This window comes from Neovison vison, chromosome 1, assembly GCF_020171115.1.
Source record: "Neovison vison isolate M4711 chromosome 1, ASM_NN_V1, whole genome shotgun sequence".
Lineage (NCBI taxonomy): Eukaryota > Metazoa > Chordata > Mammalia > Carnivora > Mustelidae > Neogale > Neogale vison.
Genome location: NC_058091.1, coordinates 215,921,868 through 215,946,044, shown reverse-complemented (window position 1 = coordinate 215,946,044; position 24,177 = coordinate 215,921,868). Strand labels below are relative to the sequence as shown.

At 36.3% G+C, this 24,177-nt stretch overlaps 3 protein-coding genes across 9 annotated transcripts in view; 1 reads left to right on the top strand and 2 right to left on the bottom strand.

Moving 5' to 3' along the window:
- The window catches only part of GFM2 (GTP dependent ribosome recycling factor mitochondrial 2), a 72,546-nt gene extending 62,457 nt beyond the window's left edge, over positions 1-10,089 (bottom strand). For 4 of the 5 annotated variants that reach the window (XM_044267074.1, XM_044267114.1, XM_044267104.1 and 1 more), the window contains exons 1-4: positions 9,902-10,089; positions 3,849-3,935; positions 2,316-2,400; positions 174-231 (exon numbers count right to left, since the gene is read on the bottom strand). In XM_044267074.1, the coding sequence (XP_044123009.1) occupies positions 174-231; positions 2,316-2,400; positions 3,849-3,911 (206 nt within the window). In that variant the 5' untranslated portion in view covers positions 3,912-3,935; positions 9,902-10,089. Of the gene's footprint in view, positions 1-173; positions 232-2,315; positions 2,401-3,848; positions 3,936-4,971; positions 5,099-9,901 lie in introns of all 5 variants that reach the window. The other variant, XM_044267093.1, reaches the window with a different exon arrangement.
- A 95-nt stretch (positions 10,090-10,184) lies between these two features.
- Positions 10,185-17,965, top strand: NSA2 (NSA2 ribosome biogenesis factor). Its single transcript, XM_044267149.1, has 6 exons — positions 10,185-10,316; positions 11,789-11,976; positions 12,068-12,218; positions 13,764-13,943; positions 16,028-16,220; positions 17,723-17,965. The coding sequence occupies exons 1-6, from the start codon at positions 10,314-10,316 to the stop codon at positions 17,788-17,790; spliced, it is 783 nt and encodes a 260-aa protein (XP_044123084.1). The 5' UTR covers positions 10,185-10,313; the 3' UTR covers positions 17,791-17,965.
- A 3,460-nt stretch (positions 17,966-21,425) lies between these two features.
- The window catches only part of FAM169A (family with sequence similarity 169 member A), a 68,766-nt gene continuing 66,014 nt past the window's right edge, over positions 21,426-24,177 (bottom strand). For all 3 annotated transcript variants that reach the window (XM_044267049.1, XM_044267028.1, XM_044267038.1), the window contains exon 13: positions 21,426-23,351. In XM_044267049.1, the coding sequence (XP_044122984.1) occupies positions 22,803-23,351 (549 nt within the window). In that variant the 3' untranslated portion in view covers positions 21,426-22,802. The remainder of the gene's footprint in view (positions 23,352-24,177) is intronic.

Here is a 24,177-nt window from a genome sequence, read left to right as displayed (position 1 = left end):
AAAAAATAGCATTTAGATATGTACCCACACCTCTTTTAAGATACATACCAACACCTACTTATACTTAGCTAGGGCAGAAAGCTAAATTAACAATACCAAATTAAGTCCATTACAGAACCTCTTGGCTTTTTACAGCAGCGTATGGAAAAGAATGTATCAGTGATAGTACTTACTTAGCTATGGGAGGACTGATGATGGAATGAAGCGATTTGATATCATTTCCAACTAAACCTAATGGAAAGAGGGTTACAATTTAAAACTTTAAGAAATCCCCCTATAATCTGCAAATCAAGAAAGTTAAAACAATTTTAAGCAAATATTGTAATTCCAATTAAAATAAAATTCAAGCGAAATAGAACTCTGATTTACTTAAAAATTATTTTCCTGCAATCTGTAGAAAAAAGGCAACAGATGATGTAACAGATGGTTTTTTTTTTTTTTAAGACTTTACTTATTTGTTTGACAGAGAAAGCACAAGTAGGCAGAGCAGCAGGCACAGGGAAGAGGAGGCTCCCCACTGAGAGTCCATTGCCGGACTTGATCCCAGGACTGCCCCCATGTCATGACCTCAGCTGGAGGCAGATGCTCAACCAACTGAACCACCCAGGCACCCCTAAGATAAAGTTTTGAAACATCAGCTTCTAGATCACAGACTTAGAAAAATAAAAATTTACCCCAGTCTTTGCCACTTTCTATAATTCTGTAATAGACATAATAGAATTGTAGAATTAGAATGTTCTAACAATAATCTTAAAAACAAAACAAAACAATAATCTTATGGCCACAGCATTTAAATCAAAGAAAAATAAAATACACAGCCCTGTAAATGTGCATTGTCAAGGCTTGAAAAGTGAAGAGTGATCCTCGTATCAGATAATAATGAATTCTCATACAATTTGAAATCTATCTTCCCTCAGTAATCCCAAGCACAAAGTACCTTTAAAGATGGCTTAGGAGGTATAACTGAACAGGAGCTAGAACAACCTAATACTTCTAAAAGGCCAAGTAGTACTTCTGGAGTACAAAGAGCCCATAATAATTTACTCCATGCTTACAATATATTTTATTAATAATATTAAAGCAAAAATGCAGTTACATTTATAATTTTAACCTATACCTTCCTATTATTTAAATCAACTTTGCAAAATTTCTCTAATAAATCAAGAACAGTTCTACTGTATTTTGAAAACCTGATGGCAGTTTTAAGACTTACAGATCACCTGTATGGCTACAGATAAATTTGTATGACAAGATATAGAAATACAGATACAAATCAATAATGCATGGCATTAAATTCACACGCCATTACAAGTCACACATCCTGTCAGTATTTTTACTCCATAATTCTCACAGGACAAAGATGGTAATGAAAACAGCCACATAATGAAACTAGTTTCAAAGAGTCTCCCATATGCTTGCTTGCTTCAAACACAGAAAGAACATTCAGAATTTGTCAGTTCTTCAAGCATCGAGTTTTTGTTTGTTTGTTTGTTTTTTAAAGATTTTATTTATTTACTGGTAGAGAGAGAAAGAGATAGCACAAGCAAGGGGAGCAACAGGCAGAAGGAGAGGGAGAAGCAGGGTCTCCGCTGAGCAAGGAGCCTGATGCCAGGCCTCAATCCCAGGTCCATAACCAGAGCTGAAGGCAGCTGCTCAACTGACTGAGCCACCCAGGTGCTCCAAGCATCAAGCTTTTAATAGCCATTTTATCTAATGCAAATTACCCCAGATAAATATTTAATCAACTAATTTTTTTTAAGATTTTATTTATTTATTTGAGAGAGAGATAGTGAGAGAGAGCATGAGAGGCGAGAAGGTCAGAGGGACAAGCAGACTCCCCATGGAGCTGGGAGCCTGATGCGGGACTCGATCCCGGGACTCCAGGACTGTGACCTGAGCCAAAGGCAGTCGCTTAACCAACTAATCTTAAGTATCTCCACAATAAATTACTTGGGCAAACCTCCATTGAGAAAATACTTCTGTGTAAAAATCAGAAACGTACTAGAAAAAGTATTTTATAGCAAGAGCTCTCTATAGGTACACACCTCTTAACTTCTGAGCCAGCTACTAAAGCCAGCAACCTTTCTCTTTGTTTAGTTCATCTGGAGAGTCAGCAGATGAGGAATACAAGCTTACTGATACTCCCTCCTGGTTTCTATCACAATACTTCCAACTCCTAATCATCTCAAGGAAAGGGCCAAGAAGTAAAACTACCCCACTACTTCCAAAATGGACACCCTTAATAAAGGCATGTTTGCCAATGAGAGAAAGCAAACAAGCAGTTTAAGTACAATGAGAAGAATAAAAATTTGTACCTGGTGGAGAACTGTAGCTTCTTCCAAGAGGCACATATGGCTTTAATCTTTTTAAACTTGCTTTTATTTTACAGCAACACATATTCTAGTGAGAAGAAAAGAAACCTGATATTAATTTTATTTTAGCACGACTTATTTGAATACTTTTAACATCATAACTGTTTTGTCAGAGAAAATACTTTGAATCTCCTTAAAATAGTTTCCATTTATTAACTCCAGTTTCTTTAAAAAGTGACAACCCAAAATTATACAATAGGAAAAAACAAAAATAAAACTATTTTGAGCTGATCTTAGAAGATGGTTCTCTAAGATCTGCAGCATTAGCAACAGAGGGACACAAATTCTCGGGACCTATTCCAGACAAGAGAATCAGAAACTCTGAGGAGAGATAAACAATCTATGGGGGCGGGGTTTAAACTGAAGTATAATTAATATAGTGTTACAGGAGTTTCAACAAGCACTCCAGGTGATTCTAAAGATTTATTTATTTGAGAGTCAGCCGCTCTTGAGTGGAGGTGGGGGATGAAGGGGGAAGGGAGAGTCCTAAGCAGACAGCACTGAGTGTAGAGCCTCACATAGGCCTTGATCTCACAACCCTGAGATCAGGACTTGAGCTGAAACCTAGAGTCCGGTGCTCAACCAACTAAGCCACCCAGGTGCCCCAACCTCCAGGTGACTCTGACAGCTCTAGTTTGAAACTCAGGACCTGAAATTCCCAGAAAGCCAGAAAAGTTAAATAAGGTCTCTCATACTGGCTATTCTTTGATTTTCTACAGGTGCTAAGAACTGCGTAGGGGTCATGAAACTCAGAATTTTTTAAAGTGGCTACACATCAGAATCACCTGGAAAATTTTAAAAACATCTGAGGGGAAGTTGGGAGAACTAGGACTGGCATTATTAAAAATTCCTGAGGTAACTTCTCCCAGTGTTTCCACTAAGAGGTTGAATATTCCTCATCCCCAGACCACCAGATACATATTATTGACTGTCAATACATTTAGAATTGTGACATTTAGTGTATTTAGTAATAACTCTGGGCTGCCACATCTACCTTTTACAGTATCTTGGAACATATGCCTATATATTCTATATTCCCTATGCATTACTTACCCAGTTTTTGGCAATACAATACTATGATCCTAATAAAATATTTCAAGAGTAGAGTCTCAAAACTATTTAAATTTCCACTGCATAATGACGAGGGAAAGACAGTGCTACCCCCCCAAAGGTGTACAATCTGAAAGCATCAGCAATGAAAAGACCAAAGAAAACCTGTGTAACTCCTTGGGGAGCTAAGGACCTCAAAATGGAATATACAAATGGATAGTCTGCAAAACACTGCATAGGGAATTTTGAAGTAGCAAAATGCACTTCAGACTAGGGATGAAGCCTTCTGCTTCTTGGTTACAGTTTCTCCCACACTCTCTGTTAAGAAAAACTGAAGAAGATAAAGATATAATAGTTTAAGGGTATAAGAGGCCTTTCAGGAAATAAAGTTGCTGAAGTATATTTAATTTTACAAGAAAAGCTTACATTAACATGCAGGATGGATATCTTCTTATGATTTACTCCAAACTTCCTCAAGTTGGAGAACATGTTGACCCTCTAAACTGTTATTCTCTGAAAAGGAAAAATACAAAATTTTAAAACTAAGTTTACGTAGTATGTATCAGTAAGACATATTTAAAATAAGGCATTTGTAATACATATCGTAAAAATGTATTACATTTTAGAAGTACAGTATTTTTAGCTACCAAAAAACTCAACACATCAATCAGAAAATGAAAATTCTGACAAAATGAGAAACATGGTTCTCAAGCTAAAATGTTCTTTATTTTTTCAACATGTTTTAATTCTTAAAGATATGATGGACATATTGTGGGAAAAGACTAAAATTACAAAAATATATCACAGCAATTACAATGTTATTTATGTAATTATACAGAATTTAGTACAGAAAGGTAAGCAACTACATGTTAACTTGGTAATTTCTCATTGATAGTGTAATTTAGTGGTTTATCTGTACATTCTGATTTTTCTACCATAAATATGTACAAAAAAATTCACAAAAGCAAGTCCTCTTCTATGATTATAAAAATTAAGTAATTTTGGTTTAAAAACATTAACTGAATATGAATCATGTTTCAAGTACAATATTAAAGCTAAGAGAAGTTCATGGAAGCATCTGAGACTAGGTAGAGAGCAGAGAGCAAGGAAACACTGTGTGCCATTTTATATAAGAAGCCATGTCAAAACTCATTATTTTGGGGAATCTGGCTGGCTCAGTCAATGGAGTGTGCAACTCTTGATCTCAAAGTTGTGAGTTTGAGCTCCACACTGGGTGAGGAGATTATTTAAAAAATAAAATCTTTTTTAAAAAATCCATTATTTTCCCCTCCTAAATCTGTGTTTTAAAACAGCCACATTCACTAACCCTCATTTATTTTTTAATTTTCTTTTTTTTAGAGACAGCACAGGGGCAGGGATGGGGGTGCGTGATGGTAGGAGATGGGGAGGCAGAATCTTATGCAGGCTCCATGCTCAGTGAGGAGCCTGATGTGGGGGAGGGGGGAATCTCATAACCGAGATCATGACCTGAGCAGAAATCAAGAGCAGACTGATTCATTGACAAGCCACCCAGGCACACCTCACTAACCCTCATTTAGCAAGTCACCAAATCCTTGTGATTTTATTTCCTAAATTTATCTTGAATCCATTCCTTCTTTTTCACTTCCAGTGTCAAAGTTCAGGAAGTTTACAATATCATGCATGTTAGATCCACTCTAAAATAGAACAAAACATTTTAACCAACGAAATACAAAAAAACCTAATAGGTTTTGATTCCACATTCCAACTAAGAAACTACCACTTGTCACCCTGGTACAGAATCTAAGATCATCCACAATTTTCTGTAAAGACTATTAAAATACTCAATACCTTTCCCAACTACCTATATGACCTATGTGTATGAGGCTGGATTTTCTTTAGAGAGTTCAACCAAAAATAAAGATCATACATACATAATAACAAATACAGAAGGTGACAGCAGATGCCTTTATGCCTTTAGATAGCTGTTTTCTTTATGCCCAACATTAAAGACACTTGCAAAATTCTAAGGCAAGGTAAAATATTCTTCAAACTAAATTACTTTTATAAAATAAAAGGTATTTCTCATAACACTATATTACGTACATTAAGATTCAGTGGATTTAAGTTTAAGTGAATTATTAAAGTATTTTAAAGTTTTAATTTCTAATAATTGAGTATGTACTATAACCTACATTAAAAAAAAAAAACCTCTTTGGAGTTCTAAATCATTTTTAAGAGTGTGAAGGGATGCTATAGACTAAATTTTGAAAACATATTCCAACATCCTGTTTCCCCAAGTGAACGACCATGATTATTTTAAGTTACAGAAAGAAAAAAAAGTTTACTAAATAAATATCAAAAAACTAACCAACAGAATCCATCTTGTATATACTAATACTTAAGAAGTCAAATTTTACATTAAAATGTGAATTTGAGGAAAATTAAGTAAATAGTAACACAGGTGACATTCAGATATGACCAGTCTTAAAAAGTACTCAAATCACTGAAGGGGATATATTGCTTTAATCCATTATTTACATATATCCTTCAAATAAAGAGCCTCCTCTCGACACTTATCTACTCAAAAACATTTAAAGGTTCTTAATAAAACAAAATCTGTCCCCAACTATAGTCACAGCCTGTACTCTCCTATTCCCCACTCCATACCAGGGAGCTCCAGCCAAAATTCCCCAGAAAAATCATAGTCTGGGACGTTCACACTTTCGTATATAATGTTGCCACTGCCTGAAAGCAATCCTAGAATCCCCAAGACTCCATTCTTGGTCAATTTCCATTAATCTTCATGCCCCACCTGGAAAGCTTTTCCTAATTTCTGAGAAAGTTTTAATACTATCTTCCTCAGGTTTCCATAACATTTGGAACTTGTATTTACTCATGACAAATATAGTATTTACAAGCTCTCTCCATTACTGTGAGCTCTCCAAAATGAGGAATCTTCTACCAGCACTGCCCGGCACAATGAGTCATTTTTTGACCTATTAAGTTGATTAGGATTCTCCAGGGATAGAGGATTTTCTTCTTTCCCATGGATCAATGACTTTCAACAAAAATAGCTGCCTACTATAGGTGCTATAAGGCGATTTATTCTACAAGGCCCAAACCTCCTTAAGGCATTTGGAGAATAAAGTGTTCACTAAATGTTTTAACACCTAATGATACAAAAGCAATAATGGGGAAGAAAAACAGGTAACATTCTACATTACTGGCAACAAGTTACATTACAAGTAACAAAAAGAATCCCTGATTATTTTTTTGTGAAACAGTAGAGTATCATGTTTGTAAGGCCTAATATACAAAAAGAGAAATCATGGGAGTGCCTGGGTGGCTCAGTCTGTCAAGCATCTGCCTCTGGCTCAGGTCATAATCTCGGGAGTCCTGGAATAAAGCCCTTCACGGGACTCCCTGCTCAGCAGGGAGTCTGCTTCTCTCTCTTCCTCTGCTCCTCCTCCTGCCCCTGCTCTCGCTCACTCTCTCTCAAATAAATAAAATCTTAAAAGAGAGAGAGAGAGAGAGAGAGAAATCATGGACCACTAAACAAAAATCACGGGAGGCCTGGGTGGCTCAGTCACTTAGGCTTCTACTTTCATGATCCCAGGGTCCTGGGATCTACCCCCACGTGGGCTCTCTGCTCAGAGGGGAGCCTACTTCTCCCTCTGCCTGCCACTCCCCCTGCTTGTTCTCTCATTCTTTGTCAAATAAATAAAATCTTTAAAAATATCATAAAATACATCAGTATGCAAGCAAAATTGAAGGTGATGTTGCTGAGAATCAAGTAATATATGAAAGGAGATCCTAAAGCATCAAGTTGTTTTGTGTTTGCAGATGGTTTTTGTTACAGTTAGTAATTTCTCCCAAATTAGAACTCCTTTTCACATTTTTGTCAAATCCAGTGTTTTTCAGGAAAATATCACATATAAATTAGGCCAATATGTTTATTACTGTCGAATCTTAAAATCATCTTTGATTTTTTCTTATGTTCAACAGATCTCATGTTATCAATCTAAACACTTGTTTTTACTACAAATTTATTTCTAGCACAAGTTCTAAAACAAACCAATTGAAGTTATATAAATTTTATCTCAATTTAAAAAATCAGTTTCACCTGTTTTTAAAAGTTTCACCTGATTTTTTAAAACAGAAAAAAGTTTACCAAATTAACTTTTACTTGCTAAAAAACAGCCTAAGTAGATAAAGATACTTTTAAATTTAGGTCAACTGTACCGATAAAGCACAATTCCCTTGTTCATTTAACATTTATTGGAGCAACAGCTGGTTATTAGAAATATAAAAATGAGTAGCACATGATCTCCAATCTGGAGGAAAATGTTAGCTTTAAAAATTCTAGCCTGAGGGCATCTGGGTGGCTCAGTGGGTTAAACCTATGCCTTCAGCTCGGGTCATGATCTTGGGGTCCTCGGATGGAGCCCCGTATCGGGCTCTTTGCTCAGCGGGGAGCCTGCTTCCCCCTCTTTCTCGCTGCCTGCCTCTCTACCTACTTGCGATCTCTGTCTGTCAAATAAATAAATAAAAATCTTAAAAAAAAAACAATTCTAGCCTGTCTCCTGCATATTACAATAGCAAACATTTCAATCATAATACTTTTTACAAAGCTCTTATTATACCTCTTCCTCTTCTTCAATGTAAATAAGCTTGACTTTTTAACCATACACAATCAACTATTAAAGCAGCTCTCACATCCTCCTGACTTTTCACTTATAGTTTCTCCTTTAGCAATAAATACTATCTAAATTTTCATCCAATCAGAGAAATGCATTTTCATGCTTCTGACTGCCAAAATGCAAAAAGTGGGTATCTACTATAACCTTTTGGTAGATAAAACAAGGAAGTGATGATATCCAACTTGGCTACTGCCAGGTATATAGGAAGTAAATTTTTCTCAGAAAGTTTTGCTGACATTGATCTGCTCAGGCCATTTTTAGCCTGCAATCACAGCTGAAAGTAAGAACAAATGATAAACAGCCAACCACTTGTCTCCTCTATTTTACACAAATCAAAATGTGACCAATACTTAACCTTTAAGAACTTACTTTCTATTCCTGGTCCAGAAGGCAAAAAGGGCATGAGTGGCTTTGAGAGTGATAAATTAAAAAAACAACAACATTGATGAGTTCACAACTTAAGCCTACGAAAAATTTCCATAAGCTGAAAGAACTACAACAGGAAACAATAAGGATAAATCTCACAATGTTAAGCAAAAGAAACCAACACAAAAGAGTTCATACTGTATGATTCCAATTATTTAGAGTTTAAAATGGGTAAAACTAATCCATTTTGTTACAAGTCAGGATGGTATTTACACTTGGGAGTGACTGGAAAGAGGCCTAAGGAAGGCTTCTGGGGTGCAGGTTTATGTAATTTCTTGATTCACGTACTGCTTACAGGGTGTCAGAGTTTGAAAACCCCCTGAAGCATCTATCTTATATATGCATTGTTTGCATGTATCTTACACTTCAGTAAAAAGTCTTTAAAAAATTTTTTTTAAAGATTTTATTTATTTATTTGACACAGAGAGAGAGAGAGAGAGAGAGAGATCACAAGTAGGCAGAGAGGCAAGCAGAGAGAGAGGAGGAAGCAGGCTGCCCGCTGAGCAGAGAGCCTGATGCAGGGCTCCATCCCAGGACCCTGAGATCATGACTTGAGCTGAAGGGAGAGGCTTTAACCCACTGAGCCACCCAGGCGCCCCTTTTTAAAACTTTCCATAAACTTCTCAATATAATGGAAATGTCAAGTGGGCAAAGACCTGAGTAGTTTACAGAAGACTTGCTGTAGTCCCAAGTCTTCTGCGATCTTGGATAAATCACTTAAAATCTCTGAACCTTCCTTTCCATCTATCTCATTGCCGGACCAGTATGAGAATTAAGTTCATTTACTCAACAAGAATTTATTGTTATTGTGTCTACCACTGCCTCCTAGCAAATGGTTTAAAAGTAGTGAGCAAAAGACATCCTTGTACTCACACTGTCTTTATCCTAGACACTAGATAATAAAAATGAATAAATAAAATACTTACCATCTCCTACGGTGACACGTGCTGTAGAAAAGAATTATGCAGGAACCGGGAACTGGTTAGTAACCATAAGCCAAGTCACTTAAGCAAGTGACATTTAAATGACATTTAAGCAAAAACGTCGAGAAGGTATAGGAAGCAAACCCTGGGGGACGCGTGTTGTAGGAAAAGAGATTACGTAATTACTGCACCTGAAAACGCTGGTTAGAAATAGAGTTTTAAAGAAAATAGACCACATTAGAGGATGGAGCCTTGAAAACCCTCAAAACCAAACCCACCTTACTGCCTGAATTCTACGAACCAAGACTTAGGAAGATGATTAAGGCCTTCGGGAGACCCTCTCTTCCTTCTCTGTGGCTGGTTGTTGCCTCCCTCGAGGGGGCACGGTGCCCAGCGCCCCGCAGGATAACAGGCACCCGGGAGTCGGACCGCGCCGTCCCATACCCACCTAGCACGAGGTCGCATACTGGAGGCCGGCTTTTTCCCGCCGGGTGTTCAGAGCCGCAGGTGCAGGCTGCGCCAAAGTCCGCAAAGGCCTCGCGTCACTACCTCGGTGAACGTCCTGATAACTCCAGAAGAGAACTTAATAGCCCTCACACCCACCTCCTCCGGCCACCGCACTCCCCCAGTTCCGGCGGTGCAACACTCAAATGCCGCCTGCGAGCAACTTCCGCCCTTCCAGCTAAACGCGAAGTACAGAGGTCCGGAACCGATGTGTCGCGCTTTCTCCGGAGTCCGTGGTTTTACGACTCTTTCCCGTCGCGGCTTGCGTGGAGTTAGCTCGTGGGTCTGGGAGATCCGAAAACTGAGATCTTCTTTGCGCCCCGACAGCTGCACCCCACAGCTCTGCAGCCGTCACCATGGTAAGGAGGTGGTTTGGGGGCACTCGTATCGCAGAGCTTCAGAGTTGGTGGGGCCTGGAGGCCCTGGGGCGGGGGGCGAGGGGTGGTAGGCGGAAGGGAGGTACTGCCGAAGGGTGAGGGTGAGGGGGAAAAAATTGCATCTGGTGAACACAGAATGGGGTATTTGCCAGAGTACACGCTTTAGGGCGAGATCGGTTTCACTCTTAAATTCCTGGCTTAGCCACGTTTGTGTATTGTCAGTGCCAAACCCCAGTGATAACCCTATACCGTAGACAAAATTCCGCCGCCACTTAAGTTTTATTGCTGAGGAAATTTAAGACAGGCCCAGCCGCGGGCCAAGCAACTAATGAATTAATTAATGAATTAATCTCGGCTTAAAGCACAGATCTGACTGCCACATCCCTTCTCTTTCTACTATGTCTCTCATTTGTATCTGCGGAATGGCATTCCACATGCTTTTCCTCTTGATTTCTGCCAAGTTTGTGCTAGCAGTTGAAAACACCACAGCAGATACATAGTAGCTGGTTGTTATTTGGAGTTATCTGTGCTAGAGTCTTGAGGTTGCATCATTGTTTTAGTTTTCAGTCTTAAAGTACAAATGGACTGTGGCCACATGTTTAAGATAAAACAAAAGTGGCCTATAAAATAAAAACGGGCACTGAAAAAGCAAAAAGGGATCTCATACATTGCTGGTGCAATGCAAGGTGGTCCAGCCCCTTGTGAAAACAGTTTGGCATGTGGCCATACAAAAGACTTCTGTGCCAGTGTTTATTTGCTAAAAACGGGAAATACCCCAGATATCCATGAACCAATCAAAGGATGAATGAGGGTATATCCATACATGGAATACTTGGCAATAACAAGGATTGACGTACTGACACATGTAACAACATGAACAAATCTCAAAAGCCCTAAGTGAAAGAAGCTAGATGCAAAAGGCTACATACTGTAGGTACTATAAACTTCTTCACAATGATAAAGGGAAAACTAGAGTGAGAGATTGGAGGTGGAAAAAGGACTGTCTTCAAAGCAATGCAAGGGAATTTTCTGAGGTGATAGAAATAGTCTGTTTTTATTGCAGTGGTTATAAAACTCTGTACTCTGTATTTTTTTTAATAAAAAGTATGAAGAATATGATGTTATTGAAAAACCAGATTAGTCATGCTCAGGAAAAGAGAGATATACTGGAATGATGTCATCCTTTTTGTGGTCCAGTGGATTTTGGACAATTCCCTTCAACGAACACTAACTTTCACTGAGATTATTATAGATGTAAATCCTGATGCCTTATACCATTCAGGATCAAAACGTATTTAACTCATATAATGTAAATGGGCTTAATAGCGCAAGAGTTACTTAAGCAAGTGAACATTTAGATGACATAAGGCCTTCTGTACTTTATATGGTATTCAGAATGTTATTTAGCATAATTCTGTCAACATTCTTTAAAATTAATGTTTCTTACATTACAGCCACAAAATGAATATATTGAGTTACACCGGAAGCGCTATGGCTATCGTTTGGATTACCATGAGAAAAAGAGAAAGAAAGAAGGTCGAGAGGCTCATGAACGTTCAAAGAAGGCAAAAAAGATGATTGGTCTGAAAGCTAAGCTCTACCATAAACAGCGCCATGCTGAGAAAATACAGATGAAAAAGACGTAAGTGATGAGTTCTTCATTGTAACCAGTTAACATCTTTTGAGTAGTAATTTTTAAAACTGAAATCTTGAATCTTCTTCCTTCTTGGTAGTATCAAGATGCATGAAAAGAGAAACACCAAACAAAAGAATGATGAAAAGACTCCACAAGGAGCAGTACCTGCATATCTACTGGACAGGGAGGGACAGTCTCGAGCTAAAGTACTTTCTAATATGATTAAACAAAAACGAAAAGAGAAAGCGGTAAGAAATAAAAATTGAAATCTTCATTTTTGTTTAGGAGAATTACTTAATATTAGTCTTTTTCTTCAGTGTAATTGGAAATATGGTGTCCAGCTATTATTCCCATTATTTTGATATCAAAGTCTTTGTAAATTTCATTTTGTATTAAATATTTCAGTAATAAAACATTTACTTTCTCATCATGATAACATTCGCATTTAACAGGTTTTTAAAAAGTTACTAGAATACCACACATCTTTAATGTAAAAAAAGTATCTAAAAATTTAGTAAGGCATGAATCTCAAATTCAGTATTTTAACAGCTTTCTATACTTGACACTTCCTAATGCTGTGCTCTTGTGGAAAAAGATACAGCTGCTTGTTTTTGCTGCCCTATATTGCTAAAATTAGTTAAAAAGTAGAATGGTGTGAAAACCCTTTAACTGATTTGACTTAAACAAAAATTTAACATTTTTTTAATATTACTAGATTACACTTGGTATCAAATTAGGTTAAAGCCTGCTAAAAACAGATAAAGGCATACATACTACTTTTAAACATCTGTGGATAAATTGACAGAAATCCAGATAGCATCAGAAATGTTCAGTCTCCAATTTTGATTTACAAAAACACAACTGTTTGAGGCACCCCTGCTCAGTGGGGAATCTGCTGCTTTCTTCCCCACTCACTCTGCCTCAAATAAATAAATAAAATATTTAACAAAAAAACAGGCTGCTTATATTTTGGTGTATGCTATCTAAAATTAGAATGGTGTAACTTGAGTACTCGAAGAAACTTTAGAGGTTATCTGCTTAACCCCTTCTTGTTTTACAGATAAAAGACTTAAGTCCCGGAGGTTGTAAGTCATTCTTCATAGTCATTATCTGTAGAGTGGTAGAATTGCTTCTAAAATCTGTCTTAATAAAACCATTCTTTTTTTCTACCTTGTGCTGCTTCAATTTTTCATAGAATTTTCATTCTGCAGAAGTTAAAAATGTGACAATGATTTTGTCCTTCTAGTGATGAAATCTAAAAGTCCACTTGAGATAAGAGGTGGAGACAGTCTTCCACTTTTATACTATTCACTCTTTAGTAGTAAGCACATACACTCTTTTGAGAAATCAGTGCCTTACTACAGGTGACATTTTTCATTCATAAAAAGGCATTGAGATTTTTAGCATCAGCAAACGATTTATTTATGTATTTTAGAGTTTATTTGTCCCACAAGCAAGGGGAACGGCAGACGGAGAGGGAGAAGCAGGCTCCTGGCTGAGCAGGGAGCCTGATGTGGGGCTCAATCCCAGGACCCTGGGATCATGACCTGAGCCACCCAGGCACCCCACAAACCATTTTATTTAATGTATCTGTGATAAGAAACTTAATTAGTTACAATTAATTTGGGTTTTTGAGGAGACAGTGCAGACTTCTCTAGAAAACATTGGAGCCAAAATCTTGCTGGTTTAGGAAAAAAGTGAATCCACTACTTTGTACAACTAAAACATATTTAAATTTTTATTCTCATTGCTTTTTACTAACATGATAAATTTTAACTATGGTCCATTTTTAGGGAAAATGGGAAGTTCCTTTACCCAAAGTTCGTGCCCAGGGAGAAACAGAAGTATTAAAAGTTATTCGAACAGGAAAGAGAAAGAAGAAAGCATGGAAAAGAATGGTCACTAAAGTCTGCTTTGTTGGAGACGGCTTTACTCGAAAACCACCTAAATATGAAAGATTCATTAGGCCAATGGTAAGCCCATTGCAATAGTGGAATGCATTAAATACTAGTTGTTGTGTTAAATTGAATAAAGTATAATTACCTGAAATTCCTAAAATTGGTGTGAAAAGAGATTGAAAAACATTTTTAGGCTTTTTTTTTTAAGTTATTGATAAGGATACTATCTTAAGTTATTGATAAGGATTCTACTACTATCAAGAATCTTGTCTTTGGCTTCAAGAGACAGGAAATGAAAACTAATTCTTACTGCTGTGTCAGTGAATCCTGATTTTTATATATGTCATATTAGAACCTTTGTTTTCCACGTGAAGTCACCTTACTCATTCAGCAAGTAATCTACTGACACTTGTTCTCTTTGAGAACAGTTAGAAAACTTGAGTAGGACTGTTTTTTTCAAGAAGCAATTCGCATTTAGTAAGAAAATTATCTTAATGCTTTTGAAAACATTCAGTATATAGTCACTGAAAAAAGAACGTAATGTAAAAGTAGAACTTTAATTTCTATAGACAACCATGACAGTCAAAACCATTCTCCTCCCCTTTCTCAAATGTAACTGAACATTTGGTTAACCATTCATCAACTCAAGTTGGGGGTGCTCACCCCCTGCACAGCCCAAAATCCACATAGAACTTCTGATTCCCCAAAAACTAAACTAATAGCTTACTAATGCCTGGAAGCCCTACTGATAATATAAAGTCAATAAATACATATTCTGTATGTTATGTGTATTATAATTCTTAAAGCGAGAGAAAAGAAAATGTTAAGGAAATCCTGAAATAAAATAATTTTATAGTACTGTACTGTATTGAAAAAATCTGCCTCTAAGTGGACCTGTGCAGTTCAAACCTGTGTTCAAGGGTCAGCTATGTATTTTTTGCAGAATCCCTTTAAAACACACTGAATTGCTCTCTTCACTGGAAATCCATTCTGCTTAGAAAAACAGACAGAGGAAAGTTGACAGTGTTACCCTAGCCCTCAACCTGAATAATTTTTGATGGATTAAAATGTTGTCAAGCAGCCTGTTTCTGTAAATTAAGTTCTGTTGGAATACAGCCATGCTCTTTTATTTACATATTGTGTATGGCTGTTTTTTCTGTAGACTTTGAGTAGTTGAAGGTGAAGACAGTATGGCCTGTAAAACCTTAAGTGTTTGCTGTTCATTTATAGAACCTTCACCTATCCCTGGATTGTATTATGGACTCCCTTGTTTTGATTTCATATTTCCTAATTTTCTAAATATAGTTTCTTAACTATCAGTTCTATAGGGAGAGAATATAGTCATCATACTGTTCTAGGGTTTTTGTAGCTTGGCAGATATCTCATTGTGCATTAGTCAGATGGCATTCCCAGCTATGTAAGTTTATTACAAAATTCATTAATGAGTCCATTAGTAAGAACTTTTGTATCGCTACCCTCTACCCCCTTACAGGCAAATATCAAACTTAAGAGACCGTAGAGTGTTGTGGCTTCTGAAGTGCTGCCCCCCAAAATGCCGTATCTGGGTGACGAGATGACTCCAGTCTCTGTAACAGACCTCTCTGGGCTTGAGTCTCCAGTCTATGACCAGTATTACCATCAATGAAAAGCTAACAATCCATCCTCTTTTTTCATCATGTAAAAAAAAGCAGAGATCTACAGAGACTTGGAATCAGGAGAGTTAAGTTTAATTCCATCCACACACCATTCAACCTGGGAACAAGTCATTTCACCTACCAATCTTTATCATGCAAAAAAAAATAGGGGAGTTGTTGTTAAGGCTATCCTGCTTAAATAAGCTATTTGTATGCTCCATCATAGTGCCTGGCATGCTTGCAAATCCTCAGAAAATGTAGATAATAGGAAAATCTGAGTATGATGCTAGGTAAACTCCATGCTGAAAACATCAGCGTTGTGTGTTTGGGGTTTCTCCCTCACACATTTATCAGGTTTTTAGTCTATATAATTAGAAGTTTTTAAATTGATGCCTTAAGATTTGAAATAGTTCACCCATGGGATATTTTTTATTTCGAAGACAACTAGAAAAGCAAAAAGGGATCATCATTGCTCATTGTTGTTAACAATTTAGACTCATAACATTTTTGTGTTTTACTTACTAGGGCTTACGTTTCAAAAAGGCCCATGTAACACATCCTGAATTGAAAGCCACCTTTTGCCTGCCAATACTTGGTGTAAAAAAAAATCCTTCATCCCCACTATATACAACTTTGGGTGTTATTACCAAAGGTACTGTAATTGAGGTGAACGTGAGCGAGTTGGGCCTTGTGACACAAGGAGGCAAAGTTATTTGGGGTAAGTACATTTCTGAATATGGGGCTGCTGCTACACAATGCTAAAATTGAAATTTGCAAGTTGAAAGGACACAGCAGATTTCAGTGCAGAGTTAAAATGGTGTGAAATCAGATGTAAATCTTTAGGAAGAATATTTTTTGTAGACAAAGTTGTGAATGTGATTCTTTTTAAGTTAGATAACTGGTTTCAGTTACAAATGTACTGTATTGTTAGAATTTAAGACTGCTTTAAAAGGCATTAGGAGGGGGCACCTAGGTGGCTCAGTGTATTAGAGCCTCTGCCTTCGGCTCAGGTCATGATCCCAGGCTCCTGGGATCCAGCCCCGCATTGGGCTCTCGCTCAGCAGGGAGCCTGCTTCCCTTTCTCTCTGCCTGCCTGCCTCTCTGCCTACTTGTGACCTCTCTTTGTCAAATAAATTTTTAAAATCTTAAAAAAAAAAAAAAAAAAAAAAAAGGCATCAGGAGGAAAGCAGATGCAGAGTTACAGTTATAACCAAAAAATACTGAAAAATAGAGTAAGTTAACCATGAGCAGAGGAAGAGAGACATAGCATACACATAGCCACATTATTTCAGTAGTAATTAAAAATAAAAGGTGTCATATAGCAATTTTAATTCTTTTTCCCTCATTCTCTTAGTTTTTCTTCCCTCATTTTCTTAGTTTTCTGCTTTTTGGGTCCAGGTATTTCTAAACTTTAACTGAAATTGAGGAATACACTAATTTCTTGAATCTTCGTATGAATCACTAACTCATACTTCCTATTGCTGGATCTCAGTTTTAAAATAGGTTAAACTGGGTGCCTTGGTGGCTCAGTGGGTTAAGCATCTGCGTTTGGCTTAGGTCATGATCTCAGGATCCTGGGACTGAGCCCCACATCAGGCTGTCTGCTCAGTGGGGGGCCTGCTTTCCCTTCTCTCTGCCTGCCTATTTGTGATCTCTGTCAAATAAATAAAATCTTTTTTTTTTTTAAGATTTTATTTATTTATTTGACAGAGATCACAAGTAGGCAGAGAGAGAGAGAGGAAGGGAAGCAGGCTCCCTGCTGAGCAGAGAGCCCATATGGGGCTCCATCCCAGAACCCTGGGATCATAACCCGAGCCGAAGGCAGAGGCTTAACCCACTCAGCCACCCAGGTGCCCCTAAATAAAACCTTTTAAAATTTTTAAAAAAATAAAATAGGTTAAATTGATTTGAAAATTAAAATTTGTTGCATTTTCCAGTAAGAAAAGTATGTGGAAAAGTAACAATGTTCAGGTCAATCCACAAGGGCTTGTTAATAACAACTTACTAACAGAATGGAACTGAACACCACTTGTAAAAAAAAATATAAAAACAGTATATAAGAATTGTTTTCAGAACTCATTTGATTTTGAGTGATTTGTAAAATCTCATTGATCTTACTGTAATTTTTTTTTCTTTCTTCAAAGTGGTGATTAAGAATATTTTGGGCAAAGTTAATTTTTATCAGCATTAACATCTCCCCTTTTCCCATTTTTTCCTCAGGAAAATATGCCCAGGTTACCAACAATCCTGAAAATGATGGATGCATAAATGCAGTCCTGCTGGTTTGACAGCAGTTCGAGACAAGTAATTCCTTATAATTACTGAAGACTACACACCAATCAGGAAAACAACCATTCCTGTGGTGGTTCTGGATACTACCAAACAGCCTTACGTACTGCAGTCATCAAGAGAAGCATTTATTCTATTGTGAAAAACATTAAAATAGACGTTTATTAAAATAAATGGTCTTTATTTTTGTCTTTTTAGCATTTGGATGTTCATAAATTTGAATAATTTTAAAAGCAATTATAGAAATATCTTGGTCCATATCTGCACTAAGTAGTGGATACTCACCAATGCAGACCTATTGTTACTGGAAAAACCAGTGTAGTTGAAAATAGGTTTTAATTATAAAGGTTCGTGGGGCGCCTGGGTGGCTCAGTGGGTTAAGCCGCTGCCTTCAGCTCAGGTCATGATCTCAGGGTCCTGGGATCGAGTCCCACATCGGGCTCTCTGCTCAGCAGGGAGCCTGCTTCCTCCTCTCTCTCTCTGCCTGCCTCTCTGCCTACTTGTGATCTCTCTCTGTCAAATAAATAAATAAAATCTTTAAAAAAAAAAAATAAAAAAAAAAAAAAAAAAAAAAATTATAAAGGTTCGTGCACACTTATATAGACCCTAAACTACAGAACGGTGATTTTTGAGACCTTCCAAGTTTCTTTCACCCCATTTTCATTAATCCTAAGAAATGCAGCATTAATACTTGGTAGCATTTGTTTATAAAGTATACTCTACTAGAAGTACAGGAGAGAAAAGGCACACTACGCTAAATGGAGTTCAGAAGGATTTAGGTAACTTTTTACCTGTCTTCACACCGTAATTTGGTGAATTCATATTTTAGACATTTTCTTCCTTTCAATCATGTATAGTAATACTTCGAACTGTATTTTTCCTCCCAAGTATATAGAAAAAAAATGCACCAAAATGTTTATGCTTTCCCATTTTTAGAATGGTTAAAAATTTAGGTGATTCCAGGTAGAACTGTTTAAAGAGAAAAAGACTGCACTGATGCCTTTAAGAGAAATTTGTTTGCAGTTACCTGGATAATACAAAAAAGGTCATCTTTTAGGTTTTTAACTTGGTCAAAGCACTTTTGTGATCTGAATTATGTTTGTAGCTTTGAGCTTTAAGTTGTCCATAATATTACATTAATCTATGATCACATTAATGGTTTTAAATTGTTTATTTTTAAAGTCTGTCTTCAAAGTACAACCAATGTGATTAATTGTGCCTTTAACAAAATCATTTAATGTCTAAACAAATTCAATATCTAAACACATCACTGTCAATTAAAGTAGGGAAAAGGGAAAGAATATCAAAACACAGGCCAAGAAACAATCACAGAACAGACTACTTTTAAACTAAAAAACAAAAAAAAAAAACAAGAAAACAAACTTCAGTACCTCAGTAAGACTTGCTGTTCTGAAAAACATAACATCTTTTCTAAATTCTATAAACATAGACGTTTTAGAACACACACACATACTTAAAAACAAAGTTAGTTCCTTGGGAATGACTATCCAGTATGATACGATTATTTCAGGATGACAGAAGCTGAACCTTTCTTACAATTATATTTTAACAACTGATTTTGCCACTAACAGAAATGAATGTGTGAATAACTTTTAAGATTGGGAAGGTGAAGAAAAAAAACAGGCTAGAGGTAAAGGTAAGCATAATCCCACAGAACTCACTCTGCTTATTTTTTAGAACCCAAAATAAGCAAATTAATTGTTTTATACTAAGAAAGCTTTATATTAAGTATGCCAACAGAAGCATAACATTTGTAACTAATCACATCCATGAAAGACCGGTAACATTTTAAACACCAGATCAGCTACTAGTGGACATACAAAGCAGAAATTTCTAAAATGCTGTTACACAGATGAGTAATGTTAGTATAAATTCTGTATTTACATTAAGATCTGTATCAGTTTGCTGGTGTGACCAAACCTTAGAAGGTAATCCCTAAGGGTGAAGCAGTACATAAGAGCAGATATTTAGATACTAGATAAAGATTCAATTTGATGTAATCATAAACCTTCAAGATATTTTCTAAAGTCACTGAAACAATTTTAGGTAGTGTTCTGGTCAGCTAAAAGTGAACCGTTAATCACTATTAAGTGTTATCCTTGCCATATTTATTCTCTGCAGTGAATGGAAACACCATGAATATAGACATTTTAAGTAGAAGACATTCTGTCATGCTATTTGATTTTATAAAAAATCATAATAGATCCTCTCACTTTTAAAAGTTGTAGAGGAGCTTTATAATAAATTCTTAAATATATTTCTGTGATGTCTAGCAATTGGATAATTTAAGCTTGAAAGTAGAACTAAAATTCTAATATCTATGTTTTATATTACACAAGGAAATATACACGTATTTACACAAACTGAAGTGAAATCCTTTTCCAGAAATAAAACTTCTGAACAGATAAAAGCAGTTCACAAAGGACTAGAATGTGACTAGACAACAACTAGACTAGCTGGCTGAAATCAGATTTCAGTTCTCTATAATTCTCAAGTTTTTCTAATGCCTTGCAAAAAACTAAGTATCTGATTAGTTTTATTTAGATTCCTTATTGAGGATAAATTTTGTTATAAATTCTATACTCACTGAGTACAGAACTCATTTACTGAACCGTGAATGTGTTACTGAACAGGAAAATTGGGTTTTTCTATGTAGTCTAGCTTTCTCTACCATCTGTAAACCCCCCAAAAACATTACCAGTCAGAGATAATACATAATAAAAGTTTTCTTGTACGCTAAGCAAAAAGTTCTGAAACTGCTTAAAATGCTCTTGCTGTTTAAGAATAAACCAAACAAGTTTAACAAGTATGAGTTTATACTGTTAGTCCCATTATATATCAATAACTAAACATGTTTTTGTGAACTCAGCAACTATATTCACATATCACGAGTTGTCAGTGAGCTCAATCTTAAACTACCCCCTTTTAAAGAAACTATTCTCAAAAGAACAATTAGCAATCCAAGTAAAAAAGTAAAATATCTAAGTGTTAGGTTTTTAAATCTATTTTACGAAATTAAAAATGGAAAGGTTAAGAATTTACTAAATCCTCGAATCTTTATTTCCCTAATTGTGGTAGTAAAGTTTCTCACAAAATCTATAAAACAGCACACATGTGACAGATGTACTAGTACCAGTCATACTTATTTTTTCAATTAGTCAGCATTTGTTGAGAAAACAAATGGCCAAAGTGCTTTAATTTTCATTTGGAGTGCAATCATTTGGCTTGCTCTGACCAATAATTAAGGAAAATGTAGAGGATAACTCAAAATTTTACATGAACAGGAGGGTTTGCTGTTTTGCCTCCCTAAACATTTTAACCTAGCTTATTAGACCTAAAATGTCAACATTCCAAAATAAAATTTAATGATATCACCTGACTATAAACTGGATAAACCTCTGACATCAATCCTTAGCACCTCAAATGACGTCATAACATGGTAATGGTTTTTTCACAAGGACCAAGCTGTTTTAAAAACAATCTAAATGGGGGCACCTGGGTGGCTCAGCAGGTTAAAGCCTCTGTCTTCCGCCCAGGTCATGATCCCAGGGTCCTGGGATGGAGCCCAGCATCGGGCTCTCTGCTCAGTGCAGAGCCTGCTTCTCTCTCTCAATCTCTGCCTGCCTCTCTGCCTACTTGTATTCTCTGTCAAATAAATAAATAAAATTAAAAAAAAAAATCTAAATGGTCTCAAAGCATTCTCCAAATTAACTGCAAATCTGAGTACACACAGTACTTCCAAAGAGTAAGACTGTTTTAAGATTCTCTTTGGATTCTAAGAATAACCATTTTGTTCATTTTTAAATAAATTACTATATAAAAATTAACAAGAAGATTTGTTTTTTAAGTTCTCCTACGCAAAGGCTTTGCTGTAGTACCACAATGTATACACTCAAGCTAGTTTGTAACCTGTACTCAAACTAATTAAGAGTGAGCAAGACCAGAGCAACAACCAAAGCCTCCAGTTCAATCTAAGCTCTTTTAGCTATAGCTCCTTAGGCAGATCCATTCCTGCCGTCTAGATCTAAGATTGTGGGGCACAGCCCAAACTTACCCAGATATGGATGCCAAGGGCATAAGCTGGCAGACAGGCAGGCAGATCTTTTGGCAGGAATCACTCTGAGTTAGGGAAGTGGATAAAAGCTGAGGAGAATATACGATTCTAGAATAAAGGCAGTGGCAGGGTTAAGGAGAAGCCTCAGAAGGGCCCTCACATTTCTGAAGTATATATGCTAATTGAATGAGGACAAAAGTTAATAGTCCCCAGCTTCGACTATTTTATATAATTATATTAGTGTCTACATGCCAGAGTTAAATCCCTAGCAGTACTGTATATACTGGATGTCATAAAGACTGAGGTGGAAACATTTAATACCTTTCCTCAGACACTGAAGTCAAAGGAAGAAACTGCACCTACACAACTAAGAATTAAGAGGCCAAAATACCACCTTCACAAACCTTTCACCATAAATTTCTATTTGTGCTCTCATTTAGTTGAAGTATATTTTCATTTACTGACATTTTTGTTTAGACATGCCTACATTTTTAAAAAATGATTAGTTTTGATTATTAAGATAAAACTACTAGAACCCTCACCAAGTTTACTATTAAAATCCATAGTATAAAAGATTTCTGTGATCCTTACAAGTAATGTAAAGCCTACTACTTTCACTGTAATTTATATTTTCTGAAATATTAATGGTCAGACATCCCCAATTGCTAAAGAAAATATAGTATGATCTGGTTTCTCAAAGTTGAAACATGGTTAATAAAAATAAAAAAATTGTATTTACACAAAATAGCCTGAAAAATCAAAAAGAAGGGTGAATCCTAGGTCCTAAGGGGGACAGAAAACCGGCATCATAAATAAGTTCAAAGTGAAATTTTGGAATTTTTGCCCTGTGCCCCATGCCATTTATTAATTACCATATTTTAAAAACAACAATTACGTTACAAAGAAGAGGGGTTATCATCTGCATATCTTCTTCATTCATGTCAGCTTGGCTTTCTTCTTCGCAGGTCCTTTATGCCCTTTGGCCTTTCTTCTTAAATTCCGCCTGTCTACCACAGGCACTTCCACTTCTATTTCCTCTGAGCTGCTATCCACAGTTTTTTCTACTGACTGCGCAAACTGATCCAGCTGCTCAGAAGACGCTTCGGACTGCTCCTCTGACTGGTTTTTCTGTCCTGCATTCTGTGAAAATGGCACATCTTCAAGTTCAACCTCTATCAAAGAGCTCTGAGTAAGAGCTGTAGACGTTTCCTGGGGCTCAGGCACCCCTTCGTCACCCTGGTCTTCCAATGAAGAAGTAGTGTTGGGTGATAAATTTTCAGAGATTGATTCCTCAGAAAATTCAGCTATCACAGAGTTTGGAAAACCACTGTCAGATCGTTCTTCATTTGGGATGGTAGCCACATTGTCTGAACTCCCAAAATGTGCTTTCTTTCTTGAAACTAGGGGCAGTTTCTCTTCAGTGTGTCCCTTTTCATCAGATGGGCCTTCGTCCAGCAACATTTCTGTGTCAGTTATATGTGAGATCTAAAAATAAAAAACTCAGCGAGCAAAATTTTGCAGTGTAGCTCTTATATAAATTACACACTAATATGCAATGATAACTGCATTTTCAAGAATTCAGGACTCATTACTTTCATTCATCAGGTGTACATATTCTGAATACAAGTCTATTATTTCAAAACTGTCACAGGATAGCCTGGTTCTTGCTTTAAAGATATAATAAAAGTAATTATTTTACCTCAAAAAGTATTAGAACATTTTAAACTTCTTATCAAAGTTCTTTAAACCATGAATCAACTAAAACTTTTTAGTTTCTTGGTATTACTGGAGCCAGAACCAAGAGTCCTCTGGGGCTTGACACTGTGCCACCACACGAAGTTTGACTACAGTTTCATTAGATGACAGGGAAGGGCACTGGAGATTTTATTCATTTATTTATTTGAGACACTAATAAAATAATGCTATGTAATAGTTTTTTAGCCTTAAATTGGAATATCTGAAAGTAAAAATGAAGTTTCTTTAAAAATATTCTATTGGGTTTTTCCCACTAATCTAATCTGTCTCCGTTTAAAACAAATTAAAATGACTATTCGTCATGGACTGTGTAAGCAATAGGTATTCAAGTATTTGGTAAATAATGCTTTATCTATTTGCCTAAGCATTTCTCTAAATCTACAAAATAAAATTTGTTTTGTTACCAGAAGTCAGGTATGTATTTTAAGGTTACAAAGATGTGAATTTGTGGAATATTACTGATTGTATTTTCTTAAAATACCTAATCTAGCATAAAAATTAATATAGAATTTATTTTCCTCAAAGACTATATATATTAAGGGAGAGGAAAATATAT

Bases quoted from the DNA above. Each gene is read 5' to 3' on its own strand.
- NSA2 (XM_044267149.1), top strand. The intron at 12,219-13,763 runs GTAAGAAATAAA...GTCCATTTTTAG, and splicing joins AAAAACGAAAAGAGAAAGCG to GGAAAATGGGAAGTTCCTTT. The intron at 16,221-17,722 runs GTAAGTACATTT...TTTTTTCCTCAG, and splicing joins AGGAGGCAAAGTTATTTGGG to GAAAATATGCCCAGGTTACC.